Below are 27,482 nucleotides of genomic sequence, written 5' to 3'. Positions count from 1 at the left end.
TTTTGGTGCCTTTGCATGGCTGCCTCCGCCATCGCTGTGTGAATGTGTGACTGTAAGGCACATTATAAAGTGCTTTGGTAAAGGCACTACCTGTATATATAAATGCACCATTTATTTTTTTATACAAGGCCTTGTGGCGTGGGCTGACTAGAAGCCTCATCAATCATTCAATCAAACGTTATTTATACGGCACCTTTCAAGCGAAACAAATGCAATTCCAAGTGCTTCACAGAGTGATTGACAAAGCATTGGATGGATGTTAGAATGGATTTAGGGTTAGACGTAATAATGCATACCAAAACAACCCAAAACCCCAATTGAATTGAATTGAATGAGAAAACAACATAGAATTATAAGAATTATAAAACACTACATTAAAGCCAGACTAAATAAATGGGTTTTTGTGAGAAAAAAAAATACAATATTTTCAGCTCCTTTCAGCTCCTCACATCTCCTCTGCAAGGCTTGTTCCAGCGGCTTGTGGAGCATAATGGTTGAAAGCAACATCGCCAGATGTTTTTGTTCTGCTTTGTAGAACAGCTAAGAGAGAGAGAGAGAGAGAGAGAGAGAGAGAGAGAGAGAGAGAGAGAGAGAGAGAGAGAGAGAGAGAGAGAGAGAGAGAGAGAGAGAGAGAGAGAGAGAGAGAGAGAGAGAGAGAGAGAGAGAGAGAGAGAGAGAGAGAGAGAGAGAGAGAGAGAGAGAGAGAGAGAGAGAGAGAGAGAGAGAGAGAGAGAGAGAGAGAGAGAGAGAGAGAGAATACGGAGTATCTGGGAGGGCTTCCTGGTTCATAAACCAAAAGCTATTATTCTGTGAGGTAGTCTGGTGCAAGGCCATGTACTGTAGCACCTTGTAAACTAATACAAATAACTTTAAAATCAATATGAAAACTAACAGGTAACCAGTGTAAAGGTGTTTTTAAAAAAAAAGTCAGTGAACATAAAAGGCTGCTCCAGATGTATGTCTGAGTATTTATTACTGCTGGTCGGATGTCAGAGAATTACATTTCCTCAAATCCACAGGTTAAAATAGGGGTAATAGTGTGTGCTCTCCTTTTGGTCTTAGTCAGCATTCGTGCTGCAGCGTTTTGAATTAATTGTGTCTGATTTATTTTGTTCTTAAAATCAGAGTCAGAGATCACCCCCTAGATTTCTATGCTTTCTTTGCCTCGGTGGAGGTTATGCTCGGGTCACGGTACACGCCGCCCCGCAGCCATCCGCATCATTATCAGCAGACTTCATCAGAGATTAGTGTAGCAATTCTCTCCTAATTCTAATTAGGCTGTCCATTGTTGGGGAGGTATGCATCATGCAACCTCTGTAATTGGGTGCCCGTGGCGTCATCCATCACACAGACATTACATAGAGATGACATTTTATTGATTTTGCGCGGCCTGCCTGGGCTTAACCACATCAATCTCCAGGTGACACGGCGCTGCGGTAATTGCGTGCCAGCGCTGCTAATGGCCGTTTCTGTTTGACCATCTTCTCGGTGACCAATTAAACCACAGAGCAATGCCAGGCAGGTGCAAAGAATCGTAATGAGGCCGCAGCCGAGACCGCCGCTGTGAGCCGAGAGGGCGCTTATAAATTCCGACGCGATTTCCCTTTCTCTGGCGTTTAAACAAATTAGGCCTTCATCTTTTTGCCCTTAACAAGTGAGGCGTGTTTTCAGCCTCAGCCGAATGCCAAACATTTGGCAAAAACACCCATTGTGTCACTTCTTCTGTTTATTCTAGCTTTTTGTTCAAACGCAGGAGCCATGGGCAACCACTGATTAACCAAATGAACCCAAGCATCGCTATTCTGGGCACGTCACAATAGGCAGACAATAGAGAAAAAACAGCCGATCTATACAAGCTCACAGCCTGAGCTTGTAGATTGTCTTTTTTTTCCCCTTTTTTCAAGTATAAGTGGTTAAAGGAATAGTTCACCCAAAACAATTACTTTATTTTCTATCAATTACACACCCCATGAAGCATTGAATTCATGGAGATTTTTTGACGCATTCCTGAGCTAATAATTTGATGACCGAGTGTATTTCCAGTAGAAGACTCAAAGAGTCTACTTTTGAGTCTCCTACCAGATACATAAGCCTCTTACAGGTACATACATTATTGTCTTAGGAATGTGACAAAAACAAAAAAATCTCCATGAATTCAATGCTTCATGGGGTGAGTAATTGATGGTGAACTACTCCTTTAACATGGGTATCGTGGTTTCAACACAGCTGCATGCCAAACATTGTTGGCAAACAATGTTTTTGTCATCTTTTTTATTTAAGTTTTTTACTCAAGGGGTGACAGGCCGGGCACACAGTGGATTTGATGTTGGGCTCACACTTCAGCTTATATAAAGTCAGAATCATTGACTTTTTGTCTGCATGCTCTCCTACTCGTCGTCCCTGCTTCCTCCACGATGACTCGTCCACTGGCACGCTCCAGCGGTCCCGCTCATGACATTCTCATTCTGGCGACTGGGAGTTGCATTAAGCCCAGGGCGGGCAGGCAGGGGGAATTCTGCTGCTCTGCTCTACTTGGCTCTGGCGAGCAGCTCTGTCTGATGTCAGACATATTATCTCAGCCAGCGAGACTTCGACTTCTTCCCCTGTTCCTGGAAAAAGTCTTGACTTAACGGCTGGGAGACAAAGGAGGGGATGTGGTGGAGATGTAAATGAATCAAACAAAGGTGAATCAAACTCGATTCTGAGCCGTAGTTTCCTTTTTTTTTACTTAGCCTACACTCAGTGGTGTAAAGTAACTAAGTACATGTACTCACAGTCTCTGTACTTAGGTACGATGTTGAGGTATTTTTACTTCGCTGGAGTATTTCCAATTTTCGGTACTTTTACTTCTACTCCACTACATCTCAGAGGCAAATATTATACTTTTACTCCAGTACAATTATCTGAAAACTTTAGTTACTATAGTTACTTTGTAGATTTTGATTATTATTACAAAACATACATTAACCACTTCAGCCCTACTGTATGTAGACTTTGGCTATTTGAAAATAGCCGATCTACAAGCTCACAACGCGTCGCATGGCGACGCGTTGTGAGCTTGTAGATCTGCTATTTTCAAAAGCCTTTTGCACATTTTAGACGGAGCATTCTGCATAACTAGTTCTTTTACTTTTGGTACTTTAAGTACATTTGGATGCCAATACTTTTGTACTTTTACTTTTTCAGACTTTTACTTGTAGCAGAGTATTTCTACACTGCAGTATTGATACTTTTACTTAAGTAAAACAATTTGAATACTTTTTCCACCACCACTGCCCCCGATCCTCCCCCAATCAAGTGTAACCACTTTCTTGCCCCGTTGCCACATCAAAGCAGAAGGGAGGGACGTTATTACAGCCACATTTCCACATCAACGTGGTGAAATCCTAACGCTTTAAACAAAGTTTAAAAATGCAAATTAGAGTCGATAGAACCCCTTTTTATTTTAGCTTGTGATTTCATCTGCACCAAATAGTTGCGTTTGCAGTTATAACATCTGCTTCTAATATACATCAATTAAAAGCAAAGAGACTTTTTGCAACTGTTACAAACTGTAGCGACTTGCCTCCACACACTGTATACTGTGTGGAGTTGAATAGCCTCCTCATTTATCATAGTTAACCCATTAAGACCGGGGACGCATCTGTGTGTCATTTTTAGATTTTTTTTCTGGCTATTCAAAAATAGCAGATATACAAGCTCATAGCGCGGCACTCGTAGATCTGCTATTTTTTGAAAAATCGTGCAAATCTTTGAATATATATATATATATGTTTTTTTAAAGCACACAATTGTAACTCAAATCTTTGCTTTGTGGATTCTACAAATGTCTTCTAAACAGTTTTCTGAAAAACGTATGTTTCTATATCAGTGGTTCAGTGGTTCACTCGGTGCCACGCTATGAGCTTGTAGATCTGCTATTTTTTTTTAAATTGTGAAAAGTATAAAGTAATATATATATATTTTTAAAGCGAACATTTGTAACTCAAATCTTTGCTTCTGGGTGATTCTACAGATGTCTTCAAAATCCTAACAGTTTTCTGAAAAAAATGTTGCTATAATATCAGTGGTTCTCAAACTTTTTTCATGTCAAGGACCCCCGAAATTATATGTATTTTGCCGTGGACCCCCATCTCAAAACATTTTGTTCCAGGGACCCCCCCAGAAGCAAATATGAGTTAAAAATGTCTGCTTTAAAAAAATATGCATTCAAAGATTTGCACGCATTTTCAAGATTTAAAAAAAAATAGCAGATCTACAAGCTCATAGCGCGGCACTCGGTGCCGCGCTATGAGCTTGTATATCTGCTATTTTTGAATAGCCCTAAAGAAATCTATAAAATGACACACAGATGCCTTCCCGGTCCTAAAGGGTTAACCAAGGGATTTGTCCAGCATTCCCTCATTAGGCTGTTGTCTGAGTTTAATGAGACATATCGGATGCAGCGACTGGGAAATTGCCGGTTATTGATTCTATTCCTAGTCCAGTGGTGATAAAACCACACTGCCAATACATTAGCCACAGCAAGTCAATTAACCACTTAAATCCCTATGTATATATATACTCCCTTTTATTGTTGTTTCATGGCAAAGAATAGCTGATCTACAAGCTCACACCCGTCAAAATTGCGAGACATTCTTTGATTTAAACATTTTTGTACTACTGTATGTTGACATGCCGGGTAAATAGACGCCGGGTTGAAAGTGGTAGAGAGGTGTTAGTGGTTTGAGATCTTAGACGTCATGGTGTGGACCAGGGTGTGGGCAACTCTGATGATGGAGAGGGACACTATGTTTCCACTCTCACTCCAGAGGGTCACATTGCATATACTGTACAGAAACCTCTTATCTCCGTATTTTAACTTTTTTTTCGTAATTAATGCCCTACTTCGTCATTCTCACACAAAAGTAGCAAAAATAGCAGATCTACAAGCTCAAAACGCGTCGCAGTGCGACGCGTTCTGAGCTTGTAGATCGGCTATTTTTGCAATTTTTTTAATTGGAATCCTGAATATTTTTTTGCTATTTTTTTAATTGGAATCCTGAAAAGTACTTTTTTTAGTTTATTTCAAATGCATTTTGTTATAATTATGTTAACTTTATGAACTTAAATACAAATACATTGGACATAAAAAAGTGTTAATACAAGTCATTAACTCTTTCAGTGCCAAGAGTATTTTCATAAAGTACTCCCAAACTGCCAGGAATTTGCGTTTTTTTAAATTTTTAAATTTTGTAATTTTTCATTCAAATAAATGATCTGATTGGGGTTTTAAACCCATAATACAGTTCTACCAGTAGAGAGCAACAAATCGACACATTGATGATCTCGCTGGCTCACTCGCCCCCTCCCAAACAGGCTCACGTCATATCCGGTCAGAACCGGATGTTGACATTTTTGACAATCGTTGATCGCGCTAAATTACGATGTAATACACGACTACGATGACTGATCGTCACCCAGACCAAAGAGAGTAGACGTGGACCTCTCCGTTTGTTTTTTATAACGTGTGAAAAACCGTGACTTTCCCTATTCTGGCCGAAAATCACCGGAGAAAAACAACGTGACCCGGAAATGAAAATTTTTTTTTCACATCCATTTCCGGGTGAGTCTGATGTAGTCAGGAAGCGAAAGTGATCATGAAAAATACACAGAATAGCGCGACCACAGTCAAAAGTAAAAACTCGGGATTTCTCGTGCTGGCACTGAGGGTACTCGGGAAAAACTCGGGATATGTCGGGGCGTGGCACTGAGAGAGTTAAGCTACTAAATCTAATATAGACTGAAGTAATTAAAGCGGGTCATGTTTGGAATTGTAACAGCTGAAATCAATAATATATCAGTATTCCGATATTAACCTGCGGGCCGCATTAAGTGAAGGTGTGGGCCGCATGTGGCCCCCGGGCCGCCCATGTATGGTGTGGACTATATATACTTGGCCTGAAAATACCTTTAAAATTGTTCATTTCATAGTAGTGAAGTTATCTGTCAGGATGATGACGTGACAGTGTTTGACAACCACTGACATAGACACCTTATTTGAGCACGGCTGGTGATCTCACACTGGTGACGTCATAACCAATGTCCTTTATAACAACCACACCAGCTGCAAGGTCAACTCTGTACCTGTAGAAACGACCCGGGGACAACGTTTGGAGCAAAAGAGCAGACTCGTCTTGTCTCATCTCATATCAACACGATAGAAACTAACAAACTGGTATCAAAGAAGCGGAGAAGAACATCATGACCGCCATCATCGACTGGATCTTCAAGGGCTTCGACAGCGTCCTGCAGGCCTTCCAGGGGCTCTTCAGGAAGAAGGGCAGGCTGGTGTTCCTGGGCCTGGACAACGCCGGCAAGACCACCCTGCTGCAGATGCTGTCCCAGGACCGCCTGGGACAGCACCCGCCCACCAGCCACCCCACCTGCGAGGAGCTGGCCGTCGACGGCGCGACCTTCACGGCCTTCGACCTGGGCGGCCACGCGCAGGGCCGCGCCCTCTGGAAGAGCTACCTGGGCCCCGGCGTCGACGGCGTGGTCTACCTGGTGGACTGCGCCGACCACGCCCGCCTGCCCGAGGCCAAGGCGGAGCTGGACGCGCTGCTGAGGGACGAGCCGCTCGACGTGCCCGTGCTGGTCCTGGGGAACAAGATCGACCGCCCGGAGGCGGTCGGCGAGGACGACCTCAGGCGGACGCTGGCCGTCTACGGCTTCCCCGCCGGCGCCGTGGCGGGAAGCGCCGTGGGGGGGACGCCTCCGTGGAACCAGCGGCAGCAGGTCAGGCCCGTGGAGGTGTTCATGTGCAGCGTGCTGAAGAGGCAGGGCTACGGAGACGGGATCCGCTGGCTCGCCAAATGCATCGACTCGTAGTTGATTAAACTCGTTGTCTAATTGAAGCTGCGAGCAGCGATGACCGGGCCCTCGCACTTCGGTCCACGTTAACCCATTGAGACCTGAAGCCGATTCTACATGTCTCCTAAATCCCAACAGTTTTCTGAAAAACGTTATGTTTCTATATCAGTGGTGCTCAATCTTTTTCATGTCAAGGACCCCCAAAATTATATGTATTTGGCCACGGACCCCCATCAAAATATTTTGTTCCAGGGACCCCCAGAAGCAACGATTTGAGTTAAAAGTGTTCGCTTTAAAAATATATATATTCAAAGATTTGCACACATTTTCACGAATTTTCAAAAATAGCAGATCTACAAGCTCGTAGCGCGGCACTCGGTGCCGCGCTATGAGCTTGTATATCTGCTATTTTTGAATAGCCCAAAGTGTAAAACAATGCTTTTTAGCTCAAATCTAAAAATGGCACAGTTCCAGGTCTTAATGGGTTTTAAGGCCCTGTATGCCACCAAATGAGGGTGATCACCTAAACGGTGGTTTTGATACTTAGGCGCTCATAGGCGGGGTGATGTCCTTTTAGGATTGAGCCAACCCTTGGCCCGGGGAGCGACCCATAGACCCGGGGAGGGCACTGCCGCGTGAGCACCGCCGACCCGGGTCCAACGAGCCCTCCGCCGGCCGTTATTCCGAGAAACGGCGATCTACAAGGCCGAAGAAAGTAGTCTTTTTTTCCACCCCAAACGGACCGCCCACCCAACTTCTAGGCCAATCACACTGCCCGGGGTTCCCCTCGAGCGAGCCAGCGGTGATAGGGTGATGTTGGTCAGTAAAGGCAGAGAGATGTGTGAGCGGTGAGTCGCTTATCACCGTGACGTCATGTAGTAGTTTTCAAACCACTGCGGTGATAGGGTGACCACCGAAAATGGTAGCATGCGCCCCGCTTTAGTGGCAAATATCGACCAATCAGAACAGGGAGCAGAGCTAAGCAACTCAAATGAAGGACAATGACTCTCAACCGAATCAAGTGACACGACTCAAATCTGTACGACACACCGTTCAAATATTATAGCAAAAGATAGGATCTATCAATACAGACGAATCAGAAGAGGGGGCAGAGTCAAGTAACACCAATGAAGGACAAGGACATTAAAACAAGTCCAATGAGGCGACTCACGATTGGCTATGACAAGCAGGTCCAAAGTTATAGCAAGGAATAGGAACTATCAAATATCGACCAATCAAGAGGGGGCGGAGCTAAGTAAAACCAAAGAAGAACAACAAGGACTGTGATCCAATGACACCACCCACAAGTCTGTATGGCAATCAGCTCAATAGTTACATAGAAACTAGAATAAGTGCTCCTCGGAGCACAGGTCTCCACCAGGTCAGGTAAAGGTTATTGTGTGCCACCATGAGGCTGATTTGAACATTTTCAAGTGGCATTTCTTCCAATCAGGATGGAATATGAAAAATATGAAAAACCTGTTTCATGTAATGACTATAGTCACTACAGTTTTGGTGCGATCAAGCCAACGGTGCTGGAGATTAGCTGTTCATGGACGGATGGACAAACAGGGTGCAAAACATAGTCTCTGCCATGTTTGGAATTTTCCTGTGACTTGGGCTTCAAACAATTTGTTTCTGAAGAGACTCTCTCTCTCTCTCTCTCTCTCTCTCTCTCTCTCTCTCTCTCTCTCTCTCTCTCTCTCTCTCTCTCTCTCCTCTCTCTCTCGTCTCTCTGTCCATTAGCATTCCTGATCTAGAGCCATTCAATTTACAATTTACACTTTGGCATTAGCAGATGCTTTTATCCAGAGCGACTTAGGAAGTGCATTTTTTTGCACTTCAGATCAGAGTAAACAGCACTAACCCTACTCAACAAACATCAAGGTAAATGGTCACGTGTTATGAGAAGAGAACAAAGAAAAACCATAAGTGCTACAAAGTGACTGGGATACCTATATCAAAACCTAGCATCTGTCTAAATAACATACTTAGTTAGCATTTGTGGTCAAGCAAACGGTGTGGTCTCTCTGTGTGACTGTCTCTCCTGTGAATGTTAGTTAACTCGTGCTGTCTGACCGATTGACCTCAAACTGGGCTTGTCCCAGGTGACCGGGGGTGTTTGCGGTGCTCAGTGGCAATTCGGTAGGACCAACAGTTTCCGAGAACTGAAAAACACAATTGTCTGTACCACTTTGTCCTTTCCCCAAGGATGCCCACGGTCAGGAAATTGCGCAAAACTGCGGATTTTATTTGGACCTAACGGTCACTTTGAGCTTCAAAGTCGGATACAGTTATGCAAGGACTAAAAGTATTACTAGGCAAGCCGATCATTAACAGCACATTGCGCACATTAAACAGTTTCACTTTCATGTAATGTAGGCGAGTATTATGATGATCTTATCTTATAATGTGTTCATGAACATAAGTGGCATTCATTAATTTTATCATCATAATGTATTCTTTGTAGACCAAAATATTTTTTGTCGACAAAATCAACTGTAGATTTAGTCGACTAAAATCTTATGATATTTAGTCGACTTAAATCTTGTGATATTTAGTCGACTGAATTCTCGTGATATTTAGTCGAGTAAAATCTCGTGATATTTAGTCGACTATAACTAGACTAAAACAAAAACTTTTCAGATGACTAAAATATGACTAAACTAAATGACATTTTATTCAAAAGACTATGACTAAAACAAAAACTAAATTTGCTGTCAAAATGAACACTGGTTTGAATGCTCCACGGTGCATCCGGCTTTGAACGGCCGGTCCAACGAACACAACCGGCCGTGGGCGCAGGTGGCACGCCAGACGGGGAGGGGGCGATCTCTAATCTCTGTCAACTTTGCGCAAAATGGAAATGCAATTAGTAGGTTAATAGCCACTTAAAACCTATATACTTTGTTTTACACTACACCGCATAGCAAAAAATAAAAGATCTACAAGCTCACGTGTCACAATGCGGTGCACTGGGAGCTATATTTTTTATAGTATGCTATATTATGCCCAGAATAGGGTTCATGTGGTTAACCCCATTCTCAGAAATGTTCTATTGTGCCATGGAAAATCCCACACACAAACAAACACACACACACACACACACACACACACACACACACACACACACACACACACACACACACACACACACACACACACACACACACACACACACACACACACACAAATGTAAGGGCTGCTCCAGAGTTCATCCTGCAAATGCCAGGCAGCAGTGGCTGCATCATGTACCGTGTAGAGTACTACTACCTTAGCGTCTAGGCATGGCCGCGCGCCGTATACTGCATACTCTCTGTTTATCAATCTACAGGAAGTTAATGAGGCGTGGTGGAGAGGGGGGGTCACGCACCTCATTTTAAAATGCATTACCCACAGGACAGGCCTGTGGCGGCAGGCTTCCTCTGACTGACAGCGCGCGGGGGGGGAGACGTGGGGGGTGGGGGTAGGTGCTTGTGTTGGGGGTGGGGGGGGGGGGGGGGGCACACGCCCAGTCAACACTGAGACGCCACACGGCGCTCAACAACACTTAAATCTCCTATTTAAAGCCCTATATATTTTGGATATCGTTGCTGTCGGGTGGAAACCTTGTATGTCCGAAACCGTTCCTTTTCATTATCATTTAAAAAAACTATATTTAAAATAGTGAAAATAGCCTAATATCTACAATCTTTTTTTCACAACTGTTGTGAGACACGCTTGTACGATGAACTAGGCTAGGGCACTACTTTACCAAGAACAAAAACATAAAAAGTTAACATATGGACATCAGAGATTTCTGCCTGACGGCAACGATATGCAACAAAAAGTGAAAATAGCAAATCTACACTGACTGCCCCCAACCAGCCGAGTGGTTAGGGGCGCGTATACCACATACATATATATAGTCTCTGATGCCTGACAGCGATTCCCCCGGTTCAATTCCCGGACCGGCCGGGACCATTATGCTACATGTCACTCCCCGATTCTCTCCCTCTCCCTGTTTCCTGTCTCTCTATCACTAAAGGCAGAAAACAAGGAAAGAAAAAAAAATAAGAAAAGAAAATAGCCGATGTACTGAACAAGCTCACAACACATTGCGTCCTGTGAGAAATACACATAAAACATATTCTTTCCCACACATACAGTACAGTACTGTATAGGATCTCCTCAAGTCATAACAGTGGAATTAAGGTTCAATATGAGCTAACGGTCCCTTTAAGACATATCAAAGTCCAATATTTTTTGGGCATTTGAGCCACGGACCACCGTTTGATGAGATTTAGACTCTCAGACCCCAAGACTTAGAATATTTTGTTGTCGTTGGATGAGATTTTGTCCACAATTCCATGCTGTATTGATGTTGCTACCATAGGAGAGATAACAGGCAAACGTTGATCAAAATAACAATTCTTTAATTAAGTAATGCAGATGTTTAACAATAATTTAACTCTTGAGAGCGTAAAATGAAACCAAATGGACCCGTAAGGGTCCATTTGGTTTCATTTTACACTCTCAAGAGTTACAGATCTATAAGGGTCCATTAAATGACCAACTCTCCATCATTTAGCTGGGGACCACCCGGAACCCCCTCAAGGACCACCGGTGGTCGCCGGACCACTGGTTGAGAACCACTGCTTTAAGAGAAGGAAAGGAGCAGGTTTGACAGCGCTTGCAGGAAGATGAAGGAAAGGGTATGAAAAAGATGAAATCACTATAGGATGCTGAATGGCAGCAATAAAATGGCAGCTCTGTTCCGTTTCCGCGTGAAATTGCAGAATTCCACTGAGGTGATTTAGGAGCGCGATAAAGACGGCGGTATAGACTCGAATGTGGTTCACAATGTAGATAATACAGCACGGTTCAATATTGATAAGACGCTCTATCTGTCTGTCTGCATATTATGCTGTAGTATGGCAAGTGACAGCCAGATAAAGTCTTATCTCGACGGAAATAGGTTGGCATGCAGTCAGAAATGTCATCATGCGTCTTCTGAGCACATTATCGCTATGAAAAAGGTGCTTTAATCCATTTAGACTGGGAAATAATCTGTGTAATTTTTTTGATTTCTTTGGCTATTCAAAAATAGCAGATCTACAAGCTCATAGCGCTATGAGCTTGTAGATCTGCTATTTTTGAAAATGTGTGCAAATCTTTGAATATATACTTTTTTTTAAGCGAACAACATTTTTTAACTCTTGTTACAACTTCTGGGGGTCCCTGAAACAAAATATTTTAAGATGGGGGTCCACGGCCAAATACATATCATTTTGGGTGGTCCTTGACATGAAAAGGTTTTAGAATCACTGATTATTACAGCAACATGTGTTAGGATTTAGAAGACATTTGTAGAATCCCCCAGAAAGCAAAGATTTGAGTTATAAATGTTCGCTTTAAAAATGTATTCAAAGACATGCAAAAAAGTTTTAAAGTTTTTTTTTGCAGATCTACAAGCTCATTGATCTGCTATTTTTGAATAGCCCAAATAAATCTTAAAATGACACAGATGTGTTCCCGGTCTTAATGAGTTAAGTGAACACGTCAACCTTCTGATAACTTTATTTATTTTCTCCCAACGATTTTTAACGATTTCCCGACTTTTCCCAGCGTATTCCCGAGTAAATCTATCTCCCTTTTTTTCCTTTTTTTTATCTGCCTGTATTTGTGCTGGCTTAACGCCTGATTGTATGTGAAGCATGAGACGGTAGGGAGGGACATATCACAACAACGCTGATCAATAGCAGTCAGTGTCTAATCAATCAACACCTAAAAAACACAGGTTCAGTTCAAGGGCACGAGCTTGCACGAGTACAAGCCTCGGATTTCTAATACTTCTGACAGGGGAAAACCATCCACTGGCTTTCATATGTTAATGCTGCACTTGCAAGGAGAGCTCCTGCTCTGTGTCAGTCAGTTCACACTAATGACCTACGAGGACTCTACCCTTGAACCTTGCTTGATGTACTCGTCACTGTCAGTGGTGGAGGAAGTATTTTACTCTGTTACAAGTAAAAGGGCTATATTCAACAGAGTGGCTCACAACCTCAGACTGATGGCCTGAAAGACTGATATCTCCCCTGAGCTATAAGGAATTCCCTTTGGCTTAATGGTTAAGATGTTGGCTTTCTATGCAGTAGACCCGGATTCAAATCCCGGCCGTTACATTGGCATGAACATATACTTACAGTACCAAAGTATATGTAAATATTATTATTATTTCAAAAATGGCCAATCTACAAGCTCACAATGCGTTACGAGGTGACACGTTGTGAGCTTGTAGGTCGGCTATTTTTGAGCAGATAAAGTCTAAAATAGGGCTTAACGGGTTAATGTATGTTCTGTAATAATAATCTAAATCTACAAAATAACTTGTAGTTGAGCAAATGGTACAACGTTTGCCTTTGAGATGTAGTGGAACAGAAGTATAAAAGATTGAAAAAATGGTAAAGTAAAAGCATCTCATAACTGTACTTACTGTAAGTACAGCACTTGAGTAAATGTACTTTCCACCGCTGTCGTTCTGTGTCAGTCAGTTCACACTAATGACCTATAAGAGCGTACTCCACCTTGAACCTTGATGTACTCGTCTCCGAGAACTCAGCATACTGTATGAGAGAATGCTAAGCAGTGGTGGAAAAAGTACTCAAATGCTTTACTTGAGTAAAAGTATCAATACTGCAATGTAGAAGTAAAAGTCCGGAATTCAAAATGTTACTTGAGTAAAAGTACAAAAGTAGTGGCATCAAAATGTACTTAAAGTACCAAAAGTAAAAGCACTAAAATATTTGAAAATAGCAGATCTACAAGCTCAGAACGCGACACGTTGTAAGCTTGTAGATCGGCTATTTTCAAATAGCCTATGTATGAAATAGGGCTGAAGTGGTTAATGTACGTTTCATAATATCATAATTTATATCTGAAAAGTAACTAGTAACTAAAGTTTTCAAATAATTGTAGTGGAGTAAAAGTGCAATATTTGCCTGTGAGATGTAGTGGAGTAAAAGTATTGGAAATTGGAAATACTCAAGTAAAGTACAAATACCTCAAAATTGTACTAGATGGGATGCATTCATTCTCACCAGGACAGAGGAAAACGAATGAAGACCATTACTAATTACCTGGCCCACTTTTATCAGTAGCCAGATGTTGAACTGACTGTATGATAAATGCTAATGAATACAGATGTATGTTGCTTGGCTACTCACATGGCTCGCCCTTCGGGACTAAATATCACAAGATTTTAGTCGACTAAATATCATAAGATTGTAGTCGGCTAAACCTACAGTTGATTTTTTCGTCAAAAAAAATATTTTGGCGGCGTCGTAATGGCTGATTTTACACTTGGTTGCATGCTGAAAATAGGAGCTTGTAGATCTGCTATTTTCAGAACGCAACCAAACATGAGATTACTTGTCTTTTAGTTCTACTGGATCTCTTCTCCACTAGTCCCTCACTAACATTTTAGTCTAGTTTTTGTTTGTTGACGAAATTGTCAATATATTTAGTCTTAGTTTTAGTCAACATAGCTTCGTCTTTATTTCGTTTTCGTCAGTGAAAAAAAGGTAGTTGACGAATATGTTTCGTCATAGTTTTAGTCGAAGAAATTAACACCGTTTCAAACCACTAGCCCCTGCGGTGGTGGGCAGGAACCCCTGTTACCCCTGTTAGTTCCATTGATCCGAGCGAGAATACAATCGACTGATTGATCATTAAAAGAAACGTGCTCTGACCACTTAACACGGCAGCCTTTCAGCTGCCACGTTAAGTCGTCAATTGGGCGGGCCGCAAACGCCTTCGAGATTTTCAAGTGGGCCCTGATCCAGAAAAAGGTTAGTTGGGAACTGCTGCCTTTAGTGTGTTCATTGGGCATTTGATGCTGCGGTACGGCCTGTCTGATGGTAGCAGATAGAACAGACATGTGGCCGGGGTGATGTGTGGAACAAAGGGATGTTCTAATTCTGATTTCCAGGTCCAGTGCAGTGGAAACTGTGGAAACGCAAATGATAGCAACGCTGTCCTAGCCTCACAGTTATGAAAAAGAGCCGTATAACCTTTCTTTTTCCTTTATTTATTCAGGGAAGCCCATTGAGAGCAAGCTCTCTTTTTCAAGGACGCCCTGGTGATAACAGCATATAAAACATATACATAATGAAAAACAATAAACATTTGAATGACATTACAATGTCACAGATGCAAATAAATATAGTGTTGCATGAAACAGGTGCAGTCCCTGTGTAGTGTGTCCTCGAGAAGCACCCTATATGTCTCTATTGAGACCAATCGTACCAGTTTTAGAGAGTCCTGAAGTTTGTTCCATTTGTGTGGAGCATAATAAATGAAAGCAGTCTTTCCTTGTTCACTGCTCTTACGTGGACTGGTATATCTAATGTGTGTTTGTGAACGTGTTTAATGTCCAGGAACCTTTTGGTTCTAAAAGTGAGGATAGGTATAAAGGAAGCTTACCACACAAGGCCTTATAAATAAATAAAACACAATGTTGCTTTCTACGAACTGCGAGAGATGGCCAAGACACTTTATCATATAAAATACTGTGATGGGTGAGATAATCATCGGCAGTAATAAAACGTAGGGCACTGTGGTAGACTGCTTAAAGGGGCTTCAGTGTGGAGAGTGAAGCATGCATATACAGCACATCGCCATTGTCAAAAACAGACATGATTACAGATTGAATAATAGTCTTTCTGCCGGCAAAAGAAAAACAGGACCTGTTTCTGTAGAACCAACCACTTAAAACCCTCTATAGTTCATGGATCTGAGTTGTCTCTGTACTTGGTCCGCTTTTTACTGTCTACAACACCATATCTCTTCGCCATAAATACCCGACCTACAAGCTCACTATGTGACACGTTGTGAGCTTGTAGATCGGCTCATTTTTGGCTAATGTTCTCAGACCGTTCGGTGCAAGGATCCCTCCAACTAGCCGTAGGCTATATAGCCTCTGGCTGCAAAATGTGAAATGTTTAATTAATTTGACGTTTTCAAATTAAGGGCACCAGGTTGAAAGTGTTTAAACCGTCACAATAAATTAGTCTTATGGAGTCATTTAGTTCATGAGTTTTTCCTTTCCAATCATTGCCCTCCCTGGTTGAAAACCTGTGGCTGTAACCTGTTCCACTGCTATCAGCACAGTGGTGTGGTCGTGGTGGCTAAACAGTGTGACGTGATTTAAGACCTATAGCGTACAGGAGAGCCTAAATTGAATTGAACAGCTGTGGGCGATACGCGACGTCAGGCACTCTCACAGAAAATGGATTGGACCTCCTCCTCCGGCTGCTGAGACTTATTCTATTAAGCCACTTTCACGCCGCAGCCATGCATACAGCGTGGAGAAGAAGAGGCGTTCAATATCAATCTATACAGCATGTTCCATGTGATATGTTCTATCAGTGATTAGCTTACACAGTATAATCCATAGCAATCAGTGAGAAGATGTGCACAATAATAATGGGATGTGCTGCTGGCATTGGGAATGGAGAGATCCTTTTATCAATTGCATGAAATAATGGGATTAGAAATTAAAATATTTATAGAAACAGCCTAAAATCAATTAGTCCAGGGGGTGTCCAAACTGTTCCATGCCATGGACCCCCAAATAGCCTCTGGCTGTGCCCCCCCCCCCCTTGCAAAATGGCTTAAAAAATAAGAAGAAATTAAAATGGCCGATCGATTTGCAAGCTCCCTATGCATTGTGCTGTGCGTCGTGCCCAAGGGGCCAGCCTGACATATTTACAATGAGGCCGATACGGAAGAGAGACAGTTCATATGAATGGCCTGTAGGTGGCCTGCAGGTGTCAGAAAGAATATTCTCTCATTGTAAGCGGATGGGTTTTTCACGAACTTTAGACTAGATTTTCTTACCTTAATAAAAATTGGCATAAATACTATATGCCTCCAGTCGCTAGTTTAAAGTCTCCTTTCAATCATCATGATATGCGTTTTGCTAAATTATGGTCCCATTTATTCTAAAATTGACGATAAAGTAGGCTATGCTCCAGGAGGGGCGGGATGATTTGATTGACAACCTACACAACCAATAGCATTCATTCCACGCCCCCGCTCTTGATTGACAAGCTACCCAACCAGTAGCATTCTTTGGGGATTGTTTTCCGGTTCCCTGGTCACATGTCTGGTTGACCCGCCCCCCGCTTTGGTCTCAAGCAATAGTGTTTGATCGCCGACGTGCTCGATTCTATATATTAAAGGTAGGGTAAGTGATATTTTTTGGATAAAACAAAAAGTATTTTGTTAAAAGGTTAAAATACTATATTCTGATAGTAATCATTGCTATGGAGTGTTTTTTCAGTAACAGGAGTCTCCCCATCTCTCCAGCTCTTTAATAAACAGAAAATACATTTTTCGGTAGGTGTCAAAATCTCAGCCAATCAGGAGAAAGTACCGATTTTTAAGCTTAATTTGTATAGTGTTCCAGTTCCAATTTTGCATGCTCATTTCTTAGTGTCATCACTTCCAATTTCACTTGTTTAATCTGTATCCTGATTGAGTTCTCTGTCCTGGTTGGCTAAATTTGGAAATGAAACTGAAACTGAAACGAAAATGCATTTTCTGTTTAATAAAGAGGTGGAGAGACAAGGAGACTCCTAATACTGAACAAACACTCTATAGCAATGAGTACTATCAGAATATAGAGCTATTTAACAATTATTTTAACCAACGCAAATCACTTACCCTACCTTTAAAGATGGCGGATTGCACACAGCCAAACAATAGGCTTAATTTTCGGTCTGTAGAAAGCAGAGGGGTGGCTTTGTCCATCTCTTTTATACAGTCTATGGTCGTGACCTTGTACTCTTAAACCTGCTATGAAGAATTTAGCACACCAGTTGTCCAGTTGACTCCAAACTTGATACAAATATTGGTCATGGGGTCTGCCCCCAAACTACTTTATTATTACGTTTTCTCAGAAATTGTATGCATGCATACTCCTGTCGACCAATCTGCAGCATTGTACAGAGCCATTGGGAGATGGAAACAGTTGTGCCATCTCCGTTTCACTCCCATCAGACCACGAACGCCGACTTTCTGACCCCCGTCATTGATGCAACTCTTCTGTCTCAAGGACTCTGGAATTGTATACATTGCTGCAGTTTCTTTTCTCGTCAATTTATACGACAAGCTTTCACATTTGTCATTTCTGATGACAGACAGTGAGTGGACAAAGTGTGTGCTCTCTCTCTCTCTCTCTGCATTCATTATCTGCCATCTGGTTGTGTTCGTTGTAGCTTAATATGTTTATAGCCTACTGGATGTGTAATGACACAGACGCTACAGTAGACTGCTGTTTATTTTCTGACCGTGCCATAACCGGTTTTAGTTTAAATGGTGCATTTATATAAATGGTAAATGGTGCATTTATATAGCACCATTTAGCACTTTATCCAAACCGCTGTACATAGTTTGTGCGTTACGTTCACCCATTCACACACCGATGGCATGGAGGAAACCATGCAAGGCACCAACCTGCTCATCGGGAGTAATTAGGTGGTTCAGCGTCTTGCTCAAGGACACTTCAACACTAACTCTGGGGGAGCCCGGGATCGAACTGGGAACGCATCCGGCCGCTCTACTGGCCACTCTACTGCCGCCCTGTAGTTTTAGTTGTTGTTGTTTTTGAGTGGTGCTAGCCACTCCAAGGACTGACTTTGTCTGTGTAGTGTGTCCGTCCGTCCGTATGAGCACGGCCCCTCTGTATGTTTGAGCACAGCCTCAACAGCTGCGGCTGATTGCAACACAAAGATGCAACCAGTTACACTAATTATACACACACACACACACACACACACACACACACACACACACACACACACACACACACACACACTTTTGAGTAAAAATACTTAAAATGAGTAAAAATACTTAAAATGAGTAAAAATACTTAAAATGAGTAAAAATACTTAAAAGATGTTAAAATGAGTAAAAACACGTAAAAATGAGTAAAAACATTTTAAAGTACTTAAAATGAGTAAAAATACTTTGAAGTCATCAAAGTCTGTCAAAAGTAACTAATGAAATGAACTCATGAAAGGCACCACTCTCTTCACACTGGGTGTGATTTTTTGTTTATCTTCAGCTTTTGTTAAAAATAAATACATGTCTGTGTAATGTGTATGTACTTTAGTGCAATTATGAACAATGAACACCGCAATTTGGTGCCACGGTGGCACGATCTCAAACAAGTCCATGGTACAGGTAGTCAGGTCCATTTGACACAAAGATGCGTGCCGAAAAATACATGGCACGTTGCTGACAGATTCTAACTAAAGGGAAAGTCTTTAGTTGTCTTCACTTCTCTTTAGTAAAGAACAATAATTCCCATTCCCGTCACTAGCTACTTTTTCTTGTCGTTCTGGCCCCCCTGGCCCCCACTTTTTAAAACCTAGCAAATTAGCCTATAATAAGGTGACTCTGTTGAGGTTACCGGATCCTTTTAGAGAGAGAATATATGCATCCAAGAGAGCATAATAAATCATCTCAAAAGTCTCCGTCACTGCCTGGCTGTTTAGCTTTTTTTAATATTCCACCTTCCGTCACTAGAGCTGGATTTGTGGCGCTGGTGCAAACGTAAATTAAAGAGGATGCTGGGATGTTGGCTGCCCTTCCTCTCACCCACACCGCGCCATTCAGATCCTAACCCATGAAAACCGGGAACGCATCTGTGTAACCACTTAAAACTATTATTTTATACCTTGGCTATTCAAAATTAGCAGATATACAAGCTCATAGCGCGGCACCGAGTGCCGCGCTATGAGCTTGTAGATCTGCTCTTTTTGAAAAATCTTGAAAATGTGTGCAAATCTTTGAATATATATATTTTTTTAATGCGAACATTTTTAACTCAAATCTTTGCATTCGGGAGACCTTGGAACAAAATGTTTTGAGATGGGGGTCGGCGGCCAAATACATATCATTTTGGAGGTCCTTGACATGGAAAAGTTTGAGAACCACTGATATAGTAACATAAGTTTTTCAGAAAACTGTTAGGATTTAGAAGACATTTTGTAGAATCGGAACCTCGCGGCCTTAATGGGCTAATTTACGCCCCGTAGCGCGACGGTGTCGCTGCACTGAGAAGAACGGACGAGAATAGCAGAACCTACTGGACGCAACGCGCCGTGAGCTTGCAGGTCAGCTATTCTCGGAGCAACTCTCCACCGCGCGATGAAGTATGAATCGGGCTTCAGTGTGTGAACACCCCCTCCTCCTCCTCCTCCTCTCTCTGGCACAGAGCCCAGGTAGAAACATGGGCAACCAGCTGGGGGGGGGGCGGGACGCAGGGGGTGGGGTGGGGGGGGGACGGTATCAACATCCAGGGATGAAGTGAGATCAGAGATGGAACGGGGAACCCCTGGTGGGGCTGATTATTACAGCATGTGTTGCTGATTTTTGGTGTGTGTGTGTGTTTGTGTGTGTGTGTGTGTGTGTGTGTGTGTGTGTGTGTGTGTGTGTGTGTGTGTGTGTGTGTGTGTGTGTGTGTGTGTGTGTGTGTGTGTGTGTGTGTGTGTGTGTGTGTGTGTGTGTGTGTGTGTGTGTGTGTGTGTGTGTGTGTGTGTGCGTGCGTGTGCGTGCTTATTGGTGTAAAGAATGCATTCAAGGATGTGGGAGGAGGAGAGAACATTTATTGCGCGTGTGTGTGTGTGTGTGTGTGCTTTGGAAAGCGCAATGTGCCTTTTCGTCGCTGTCGGGCAGAAACCTTGTATCTCCACGCATGGATTAAAGTTCTCAGTCGCCACGACTGATTTCAGTCATTTAGATTCCATAGAAGCCAGCATGTCTTCTATGGAAGCATGTTGTGCAGCGAAAATAGCCGGTAATGATTAAAAAAAATCAAGATGCATAATAGGATTTGGCCATACAACATTTTTTTTCCAGTCTGAGTTGATACTTTTTGATGCTTTTTGTTTGTTTTTTCATAAAAAAAACTACATGGAATCCATTATAACACAGGTTTATTTTTCCATTTCCATAAAAGTTTTGGACATACAAGGTTACCGCCCGACTGCGAGGATTTGTATGTGTTTGTGTGCGACCGTAGCGTGCCTGCCGTGCACATGCCTGTGAGTGCGCCGGGCCGCTGTACAGTGTCACACACCGCGGGACGCCGGGCAGATGATTGGGTCGGTGGTGTTAATCCACAGCAGAGGAAACAGACCTTATAGGAGGTACAGCTTTAGGTACAGCTCTTCTCAGTGACCTCACTCCGTGCAGCCGACAGCCAGCCGGCCCAGCTGGAGGAGTGTGTGTGTCAGCTGTAACAACTGCATGGTGACCACTTTGTTTTGTTTGGGACCTGTCAGTGTGAGACATGATGGGTCCTCCTCCCTCCCCCCGACACCCGCACCCGCTCCCCCCCCCCCCCACCCCTTCCTTTTATACCTCTCAGGGTCCAGAACGCACAGCCAAAAAGACCTGGAAATAATCATTGCGATCAAAGCAAGGCCACGGCGGCCAGCGCCAGAGCCAAATAAAATGATGTGTTTCTGAAGTCTTAATTAGGTCTGCTGCATGCGGGCCAGACAGGGACTTGAACATCAACATGACCATCTAGACACAATGTGATTTCAATGTCTGTCTCCACAGCGAAATCCTGAGTGTCCATTAAACTCTTAAAAGTATAAAAAATGTACCCACACAATGGCACATTTTAACCTCTTATGCCCTCTAAAAACACGTTAAAAAATTGCAGATGAGACAGTGTTCTGGAGCTTTTACATGTGCTATTACTTTTTTAACATGCGTGCAATGCGTGTCTGTGTGTGTGTGTGTGCAATGTGCATGCATGTGCCATCCACATGTCTTTGGCGATAACCGGTTGGATTCCATCAAGGACATGTCTTGGAGCTGAATGTCATGCGACTGTTTAACAGGCTAAACGTGCTCAAACACGACTCCCTCGACGCATTAACTCATAACTGTTGCAACACGTAAACACACACACAGACACACACACACACACACACACACACACACACACACACACACACACACACACACACACACACACACACACACACACACACACACACACACACACACACACACACAATCACACAGGGAAACCGTATTGACAGATAGACCCCAGAGAACAATTAATGTGCAACTTGGGGATCCATCTATCAAAAATAGCCGATCTACAAGCTGACCTTGCTATTTTTGGCCCCAGAAAATGGATGCTGGGGTTCAAGTGGTTTAATCAATTGACCAAAACCAAAATCCTATTTTTTTTTTAGTTGTGGGGCGTCACTCCCCTGCACCACTCCCCTCCTCCACTACTACCCCTGCTCATAAGTTGTCTTTTGTCTCTTTTGTGTGTCCATCACAGGGGCCTATTTGCCAGTCACTATACAGAAACCCATTACCTGGAGGATGGCAGCGCCGTCACAGACTCTCACAATTTCACGGTATGTGTTCTCGACTGCATGGGGTGACTTCTGATTCTGTTCTGTGCCGCTGACACATACCGGTGTTTCACCAAAACCTTTTCAGCTGGAGTCCCAAAGGATATGCATGTGTCCCCGCCCGGCCAGGACCTAAACGTACCAAAAATACATTATGAATTAACCACTTGAGCCCTATTTAATCTACACAGATACTAACTCACAGATCTACAAGCTGTACAAGTTACGTTGTGACTTGTTTGTGATATTGTAGATCTGCTATTTTTCTTTAAAGTGCTATTTAACTGGAATTGTGTTATCTTTTGAAAATGCATGACATTCTTTCATACATGAAAAAATATATATTTACTCATAAAAATAGGTCTGCGACCCCAAAATAGGACCCGGCTCATTGTTCGGGAAGCACTGAAATACTTATAAGTATGTGATGCTGTGATATAAAAACTGTTTCCTCTCTGCCCACGTTGCCATTTGCATTTGAAGCTGAAGACATGAATCTTGGCCTCATGTCTTATGCTGCTAGCCTTTTTTGCTTCTTCTATGGTGTCTCTATTTTGGGACAATGTGGAAATGAGGAAACATTGATGTACCGACTCTAAAATTGTCAGGAGGAAGGTGGGCAGTCTTTGCACGTAAAGATACTCTTTATGTGTAGGTGAGTGAGTGCCTTGCTCTCACACATTCATATTGCATGAAACGACAGGAGGCCCAGAGTCACAGAAGAACAGCTCGGGGTCTTTTATAATGTATAAAGCTTAAAACATCTCCAAAAGATATACATGCTTAGTTGGGTTAGTGAACTCAGTCCTTAACCCATTAAGACCTGAAGCCAATTCTACAAATGTCTTCTAAATCCCAACAGTATTCTGAAAAAAAAAACATATGTTTCTATATCAGTGGTGCTCAAAATAAACAACTTTATTAGGAGCGAAAAAAGTTAAAAGGCTTAAAGCATGATTAAGCTAAAACTAAGAAGCAGAAAGGGAGATTTGGTTTTAGTTAGGTGGGGAAAGCAAGTCTGAAGAGGTGGGTTTTGAGGGAGGCTTTGATGTGAGGTGGGAGTGGGTTCCAAAGGGAGGGGGCTGCAACTGACAAAGCCCCGTCACCCCAGGTGTGTTTGTTTGTTTTCTGGGGGGAAGTCCAGGAGGTTTGCTTCTGGTTATATTGAGGGCCTTGTAGGTGGTGATGAGTATTTTGACATCTATTCTGTGTTTTACTGGGAGCCAGTGAAGGTCGTGGAGGACTGGTTGTGATGTGGTCTCTGGATCGGGTTCTGGCGAGGAGGCGGGCAGCAGAGTTTTGCACATATTGAAGTTTCCAGAGAACTTTGGAGGTGGCGCCGTAAAGGAGGCTATTGCAGTAGTCGCAGTGTTGTTTTTGACAGCACATTTTGATTTAGTCATAGAAAAATCCATTTAGTTTTAGTCATATTTTAGTCATCTGAAACGTTAACATTTTTGTCTTGTTTTAGTTGACTAAATATCATAAGATTTTTTTTTTTTTCAGAGCGCAACACCCGAGCACAACCAAACATAAAATGACTTGTCTTTTAGTTCTACTGGATCTCTGCTCCACTAGTCCCTCCCTAACATTTTAGTCTAGTTTTTATTTGTTGACGAAATTGTCAATATATTTAGTCTTAGTTTTAGTCATCGTGGCTTAGTTTTTATTTCGTTTTTATTTCGTTTTCGTCTGTGAAAAAAAGGTAGTCGACGGACATTTTTCGTCATAGTTTTAGTCGACGAAATCAACACTGAGTAGTCGAGTCTGAATGTGATGAAGACATGGATGAGTGTCTCTGCAGCAGTTTGGGATAGCGTGGGACGGAGGCGGGCGAGGTTTCGGAGGTGGAAGACGGCTGTTTTGGTAATCTGGTTGGCGTGGGATCGGAAGGAGAGGGTGGGATCAATAATGAGGACTTCGGATTTATTGCAGTTGAGTTTCAGGAAGTTTTTTTGCACCCAGGTTTTAATGTCAGTCAGACAGGTGGTGAGGGTGGAGTGGGTGGTAGCAGTAATGGTTTTGGAAGGGAGGTAGAGCTGTGTGTCGTCGGCGTAGCAGTGAAAACGGAGGCCATGGTGGGCGAAGGATCTGTCCGAGGAGGAGTACATGTATAGAATCATTGAGGGGGAGAATGTATAGAATGAACAGGAGAGGGCCAAGATGATGTCACTGGTAGGCAGGTTTCTGAACTGTCTACAGCCCTCCTCTGAGACACAGAGCCAGTTGACAGAAATCTTATAATGAGCATAAAGAGAGGACCAGTTATATGAAGATGGGCTGAAAATGGTTGAAGTTGTCCTTTGAAATATTTCGCTATTTCAGTTTGAATTTCTGAGCCTGTTCCCTGTGTGATAAAAAAAATCGTACTCATCAAAAGTGCATCTGTTGAAGTTCTGTCCGGCCTCTTCAATTCTCCAAGGTGCCTATATGTACCAGAAGGCTAACATCTCCCTTGGCCAGAGGACAGGGGAATTGCAAAGGGGGGAGAAAAGCTTGCATTTCAAGACTTTTATTTTAACCCATTCAATCCGAGAATGCATCTGTGTCATTTTAGATGTCTTTGGCTATTCAAAAATAGCTTGTAGATTTGCTATTTTTGAAGAAAAAAAAAAGTGAAAATGTGTGCAAATCTTAATTTAACTCAAATCTTTGCTTCTGGGGTTCCCTGGAAAAATATATTTTTAGATGGGGCGGGGGGGGGGGGCAACATAAGTTTTTTTTCCCCAAAAAGCTTTTTAGAAGACATTTGTAGAATCCCCAGAAGCAAAGATTTGAGTTACAAATGTTTGCTTTAAAAAGAAATGTATTCAAAGATTTGCACAAACTTTCACAATTTTTCAAAAATAGCAGATCTACAAGCTCGTAGTGCGATCAGCTTGCTATTTCTGCTATTTTTGAATAGACAAATAAATCTAAAAATGACACAGATTCTTTCCCGGATTGAATGGGTTAATGGGTTAAATCTTTACTCAGCGTATTTGGCCTTCCATAAATATCTCACTTGGCCAGGGGGGGATTTCTTTTTGGCTGAGTGGTGGATGTTTCCCGTGCGGGAGGGAGACCCGGGTTCGAATTCAGGTGGTTGCACCATGTGTCTTGGACAGAGAGGTGTACAGCACGGGGTCACTCTTTCTCAACGTGGGGTCCGGGGACCACCAGGGGTCCAAATTCAGGACCCTTATGGGTTTTCTAACTCTGAGAGTAACATAAACAGTGAGGATTTTACTGTCTAAATCGGGGTCCAAGATTGGGGGTCCTTGACCTAATGCAGTCGTTCTCAAACGTTTTCATGTGAAGGACCACCAAATTGATAGGTATTTGCCGCATCTGAAAATACTTTGTGCCAGGAACCCCCATACAAGATTAGCCTTTTCAAGATTTCTTGAAAATAGCACAATGTATATATAGGGTAGAGGTGGTTTAAGTGATTTTGATGCTATATTAACTCATTTCGTTAGGGACCCCCTTTAACCCCGTCAGGGACCCCATTTTGAGAACCACTGGCCTAATGCATATCAAACTGGGGGTCCTTGAAATTAATGCGGTGACAGATCCCAGTCTCCACAGTGACCTTCACAGGACTTGGTCTCTGAACACCAGTGGTGGAAAAAAACACATTGTTTTTTACTGTTTTTGTAAAAGTATCAATACTGCAATGTAGAAATACTCTGTTACAAGTAAAAGTCCGGAATTAAAAATGTACTTGAGTAAAAGTACAAGACCCCCACAAGAGAAGATTTGTGCTTGTTAACACATTCCATGCCAGAGTTTAATCTCATAATGTACTCACCAGTGCCAGCGTTTTATTGTTGTTTTTTTGTTTTTATCATGTCGCCACAGACCTCGCTAAATAAGTTAAAAGTGCGCGTTCATTTGGTTCTAAACACACAGCGGATCCGTGAGAAACGGGCAGCGAAAACAGTTTCCAAATGCGAGCCGCCATCTTGAAGCTACAGCCGATACACGCTAAACAGTGATCAGCGAGGAGAAAAACAACAAGCGAGAAAATCGAGTTTTAAACAGGATCCCAGACAGGAAGCGGATACGATCGAAAAAACCGGAACCCGAATAATTCCGTTTCCGACCGGAAACCGGAAACGGAAATGGATCAAAAAAATTCGGAAAGTGCACCTTGGGCGATTACAATGGGAATCGGCGGTTCGCGTAGATCTACGCGACTGGCACGCTGCGGCTTTAAATAGGTTCGCGTAGATCTACGCGATTGGCATTCAATGTGTTAATGATTTATTCCAAAATCCCAAAATTCTCAACATTTTTCAAGATCTTTCAAAATGTGTTATTTTCTAACAGCCGAGGTATACAGTAGTATTAACTAACTGGGTACTGGGGACCCGCTGGAACCCCCCTGAAGGACCCATATGGGTGACCTTGAGAACCAATGTTGCTCTGGAATGGCAGCGATTGTGCTGAGCTGGCATCCCCAGCCAGGGATGGCAAGGCACTGTCCCAAAGACGGGGTGGAAAATATTGTTCAGTGCACTGCTGTGTGGGCTGGACCATTATTGAATTACATTAACCCATTAAGACCGGGAACGCATCTGTGTCATTTTAGATTTCTTTGGCTATTCAAAAATAGTGCGGCACTGAGTGCCGCACTATTTTGTGTGCAAATCTTGCACAAAAAATGTTGTGCAAAACTTTGAATATATATATTTTTTAAAGTGAACATTTTGTAACTCAAATCTTTGCTTCTGGGGGGTCCCTGGAACAACATATTTTGAGATGAGGGTCCGTGGCCAAATACATATAATTTTGACATGAAAAAAGTTTGAGAACCACTGATTATATAGCGACATAAGTAAAATAATAAAAAGAAAACAGTTTAGGATTTAGAAGACATGTGTAGAATCCCCAGAAGCAAAGATTTGAGTTACAAATGTTCGCTTGCAGATCTACAAGCTCATAGCGCGGCACTCGGTGCCGCGCTATGAGCTTGTATATCTGCTATTTTTGAATAGCCCAAAGAAATCTTAAAATTACACACAGATGCGTTCCCGGTCTTAATGGTTTAATCTCTCTCTGTTGTGGATTTCAAGTCCTAAGTAGGCCAACTGTTTTGTAAAAAAAAAGGGACTGTCTACAATTATGCTCTCTGGATGATCTGGAACCCCAAAAAATGAGCCATCTAATTGCTTTCCCAAAAACTGCACAACGATGACCAAATCCCCGGCG

The 27,482-nt window shown here is 42.6% G+C and overlaps 2 protein-coding genes across 2 annotated transcripts in view; both read left to right on the top strand.

Moving 5' to 3' along the window:
* The window catches only part of adam12a (ADAM metallopeptidase domain 12a), a gene marked incomplete at its 3' end in the record, with an annotated part of 211,479 nt that overhangs the window by 74,065 nt on the left and 109,932 nt on the right, over window positions 1-27,482 (top strand). The window contains exon 4 of the mRNA XM_080455765.1: window positions 22,211-22,289. Coding sequence (XP_080311891.1) covers window positions 22,211-22,289 — 79 coding nt within the window. The remainder of the gene's footprint in view (window positions 1-22,210; window positions 22,290-27,482) is intronic.
* Window positions 6,244-6,870, top strand: LOC308104360 (small COPII coat GTPase SAR1B-like; the record flags this gene model as incomplete). The annotated part of the gene is made up of 1 exon (XM_080454772.1): window positions 6,244-6,870. The coding sequence occupies one exon, from the start codon at window positions 6,244-6,246 to the stop codon at window positions 6,868-6,870; it is 627 nt and encodes a 208-aa protein (XP_080310898.1).

This window comes from Gymnoscopelus braueri (genome assembly GCF_963280865.1).
Source record: "Gymnoscopelus braueri genome assembly, chromosome: 17".
Classification (NCBI taxonomy): Eukaryota; Metazoa; Chordata; class Actinopteri; order Myctophiformes; family Myctophidae; genus Gymnoscopelus; species Gymnoscopelus braueri.
The sequence above is the reverse complement of the archived record's forward strand: the minus strand, read 5'-3'. Positions and strand labels throughout refer to the sequence as shown.